This window comes from Carex rostrata, chromosome 17 (genome assembly GCF_964058835.1).
Source record: "Carex rostrata chromosome 17, lpCarRost1.2, whole genome shotgun sequence".
Taxonomy (NCBI): Eukaryota; Viridiplantae; Streptophyta; class Magnoliopsida; order Poales; family Cyperaceae; genus Carex; species Carex rostrata.
This window is the reverse complement of record NC_135934.1, coordinates 1,540,157-1,544,262: the sequence shown is the minus strand read 5'-3', so window position 1 is coordinate 1,544,262 and position 4,106 is coordinate 1,540,157. Positions and strand designations below refer to the sequence as shown.

Sequence of the window (4,106 nt, the reverse complement as noted above, 5' to 3'; positions counted from 1 at the left end):
ACACAAAATTTGGTGTAGCCAATTGGCGGGAATTAATCTTTAAAGTTCAGGTGTGCAGAAAAATATTGCTGCCTCAATACCAGGGATATGCTATGGAAGATACAAGTAATAAAAATGTCTAAATAAGATACATTAATACAATAAAAATGTCTAAATAAGATACATTCCTAATGATACAACCAATTCTTGGAATACAATAAAAATGTCTAAATAAGAAACATTAATGAGTACAACTGTTACAAATGATTATGTTGTCAAGCATTACGCCTCTTCGCAGGGGCCTCCATTTTGTCCATAGCCATTTTAATTCGCTTGTGTTTTCTCCTACCCTTATTTACTTTATCCGGATCTGGCCTTATAATGGAGTCATTATACAATGGTCAATCTCGTTTATTTCCAAATCCATTGAAACGACCAGACCAAGTGTTTATATAATTTTGTAAGCTGTAATATGGGCTAACATAGTCGTTAGGATTTAGCCTCCTCACGAAACAAACTGCAAGAACATGGTTACATGGGATTCCTGTTAATTGAGGTCTCTGACACAAACATATAGGCATTCCTTCCGGAGGGAAGGTAACATTGTACTTCACTTCGCCCCGAACACCCTTCAATTAAAAAAAATTATTTACATCAAATGTATTACGTGAAAGTAAATAATTAGATTTTTCATATAAATAACTTACTGTCTCGAGAAGTCCATCTTTATCAATAACCTCATAGTTGTTATGGCCATAATACATCGGTCTTACATCATGTTTTCTTGCTTTCTCATTACGACGATGTAAAACTTGTGTAATGTTCATTGAAAAATCCAATCCCATTGCCTCCCATCCAATCGCGGTCTCCCGCCTATTTACAAACCAGTCGACGCACTTATAAAAGGTCTTATCAACAATTGCACACACAGGTAGTTGCCTGGCAATCCTAAATACACTGTTTAGTACCTCAGAGCCATTACTTGTCATTATACTCCACCGATTGAGGAATCCATCATGCACTTGTGCCCACTTATGCAGAGCCAAAGGCTCTGCATCAGAGTTGCGGAGCCGTTTACCAAATTTCATAATGTAGTCATGTACAGCTGCATCTCTTTGCTTAATCAAATCCATCCCCTCTTCAAATCTCCAGATTTTTTTCTTCTCAACAAATTTCTTGAATACCTTTTTGATCCACTTTTGAGGGTATCTTTTCCAAATATTTTCACAAATATGCTGTGAACACAGTCGGTGTACAGCTTCACCTTGTTCCTCACACCATCCCAGATTAGGAGCCTCAAACACCCCTCGTATACCAAGATGCTGGTCCGAGATGACACATATTTTTCCTGGTCCGACAACATTCATACGCAACCAATTCATAAACCAACCCCAATTTTCTATAGACTCTTTTTCACAAATTGCAAATGCAAGTGGCAAGAGTTGTTGCTCTGCATCGTAAGCACAAGCCATAAAAAGTTTACCCTTATACCTTCCGGATAAGAACCCAGCATCAACACTGATAACGGGTCGAAGATGAGGCCATGCCTCAATGCATGGCCCAAATGCCCATGCAACCCGGTTGAAAATATTGATATTAAACTTGGTTGATGGTTCACTTTCTAGTAGGTACTGTGTACCTGGATTAGACGCTTTGATAGCAGCCAAAAACGATGGCAGCACCTCGTAAGACTTCTCCCAACTCCCAAACAAGTCCGCAATTGCAAGTTCTCTACCTCTCCACAACTTGTTATACGAGGGCACTACTGTCCCAAATTTAACTTTAACCAGATGCTTGACCATTTTAATGCTTAACTCCAGATCATCTTTCAAAGCCGGTTTAATAATATCAGCAATTACTCTAGAAGTCATTTGATGACTATCCAACCTTTCAGCACTGCCAAAACATGTATGGATAAACGGGTTGGTGGAAATTGTCCATGCACCTGTTGGTACTACAATTGCATACAGCTTCCATTTGCATTTAGAAGATTTACATTTAACTCTATACTTTGTTCTGTTGCTGTTTAGCACATCTAACTCTGTGTTTTTGGTTAGGTGAAATTTAGCAAGTTCTGATATTAGTTTGGCTTTGGATTCAAACATTTGACCTTCAGCAAATTTTTCATCTAACCTGGGGGGTTTGCAAAAAATGCACGATCCGCGTATGGCATTGGCAATTCATCGTGGAATGAGGAACATGGATGCTTAGGTCCTCGATTGAGGAATGGGATTGAGTTGTGCCAATCCTTCAATATTTCTCGGTCGTTCATTTCAGCCTCTGCTTCATCCATATCTGCATTCCATTCTTCATCTGAATCATCATCATCAAAAGAACGTCTATCAGATTCTGTGTCTTCATCTGATTGCTCACAAAAGCCGTCACCGGCCTGAACCGGAGGTGTGTAGGTGGGTACAGGTACACTGCCCGAGTTAGGATCAAAGCCGGTCTGAACCGACGGTGTGTTACTACCTCCAGGCAAACTATCTGGACACGGATCATAATTGGTTTGGTTTCTAGCCTGGTGCGCCTCAGCTACCAATTCTATAACCTTAAATCCAGCCACTTGAGCTGCAGTTTGTTTAATGACATCCCAAGTTTCCTCATTTTCTATCCGAAATAGTGAGAAATGGTACGATCCGGGCGGTGCTGTGTTCATACGTACCCTGATTGTCAATTTGACTCGACTCGGAAGCAATTCAAGTCCAACGTATATTTGTCGTTTTATAATAGCAAAACTGGTAGAATCAGATACAGTAAAGGTAAATGCAGCCCCTATGTCATAACCAACACCTGTTGAAGTGCTTTGGAGGTTACCACCATAATACACATTGATCAATAGCAGTGACATTTTGCTAAACAAAAATGAAACACTAAATTAATAAACATATGAGTAAAAAAAAATACTAAATAAGCATACGAGTAAAAAAAACACACTAAATATATAAACATATAAAAAAACACTACATAATATATGAGTACAGAAAAACAATAAATATAAACATATGAGTAAAAAATAAACTAAATATAAATATATAAGTAAAAAAAATTCAAAATATAAACATATGAGTAAAAAAAAACTAAAATATAAACATATGAGTAAAACATAAACACTAAATCAAACTCTAAATTAACTCCAAATATTTTTTAATTTTACAACACTAAATATAAACATATGAGTAAAAAAAAACTCACAATAATAATCAGGAGACGATGCTGAATACAATGGTGGTGGCGATCTATTCATATGGCAACTCCTCTATTCTATTGAAAAAAAACGAAATAATGAAAAAAAAAATGAAAGAAGAATGGCGGCAGAGAAGTGAAGAAGGGAGAAGAGGGAAGAAGAGGGAAGAAGAAAGGTGCGGGACGCACCTGAAATATCTACGTTCTCCACCGATCCACAGGATCGGTGCAGAGATGGTTTTGAGGCTCCACCGGTCCTAGGGACCGGTGTAGGGTTGATTTGTGTAGCTTTTCGTGCAGCTGAGTGTGGCAGGGCCAAATGGGTCTCCACCGGTCCTAGGGACCGGTGTAGCTTTTATTTTTTTTTCTCCACCGATCCTAGGGATCGGTGGAGGCTAGTTACAGAAAATCAAGTCTTAGGAGGCTTGTTTTAATGAATTATTTTAACGTAATTCTAAATAAATAAATAAATCTTTAAAATGTATTCGGAGATCAAATTTATATTTTTTAAAAAAAATATTTAATATTTATTTAAATAGGTACAATTAGGGTTGGCAACGAACCAAACCTACGCAACGAAATCGTTTCATCATACAAATTCGAATTGGTTTGGTTTGGTTCGAAAATGGTTGAACTGAAGACGCAAGAACTCCCTCGTTGCCGCTCACGGCAAACTAATTCACTATCATACCCAACGAAGCCCGCCGCCCTCCTCCTCAACGGAAGGATCACAAACTACGGTGTATGATGAAACGATGGACCAACCTGGCAGTCACAGAAGGCTCCATGCACCTAGTTCAAGGAAAGATAGTAAAGGCTTTCACACAAAACCCAATCAATCTCTCCCTGCAAAAAGAAATCAGTAAGCAGTGCCAATGGGAACACACAAAGTTTGGGAAAAGGGGTTTCCTTCTCCCCGGAGAAAGAAAAAGAAATGGAGG

General features: G+C 38.4%; 1 protein-coding gene across 1 annotated transcript; it reads right to left on the bottom strand.

Moving 5' to 3' along the window:
* Window positions 1-270: 270 nt before the first annotated feature.
* On the bottom strand, window positions 271-2,830 carry LOC144568647 (uncharacterized). The gene is made up of 3 exons (XM_078319020.1): window positions 2,113-2,830; window positions 687-2,020; window positions 271-608 (listed from the first exon to the last, which is right to left on the bottom strand). Exons 1-3 carry the CDS (start codon window positions 2,828-2,830, stop codon window positions 381-383), a joined length of 2,280 nt encoding a protein of 759 aa, XP_078175146.1. The 3' UTR covers window positions 271-380.
* Between the last annotated feature and the right edge of the window lie 1,276 nt (window positions 2,831-4,106).

Bases quoted from the DNA above. Each gene is read 5' to 3' on its own strand.
- LOC144568647 (XM_078319020.1), bottom strand. From the start codon at position 2,830: ATGTCACTGCTATTGATCAATGTGTATTATGGTGGTAACCTCCAAAGC. The intron at 2,021-2,112 runs GTTAGATGAAAA...CCAAAAACACAG, and splicing joins ATTTTTTGCAAACCCCCCAG to AGTTAGATGTGCTAAACAGC. The intron at 609-686 runs GTAAGTTATTTA...TTTTAATTGAAG, and splicing joins AAGATGGACTTCTCGAGACA to GGTGTTCGGGGCGAAGTGAA.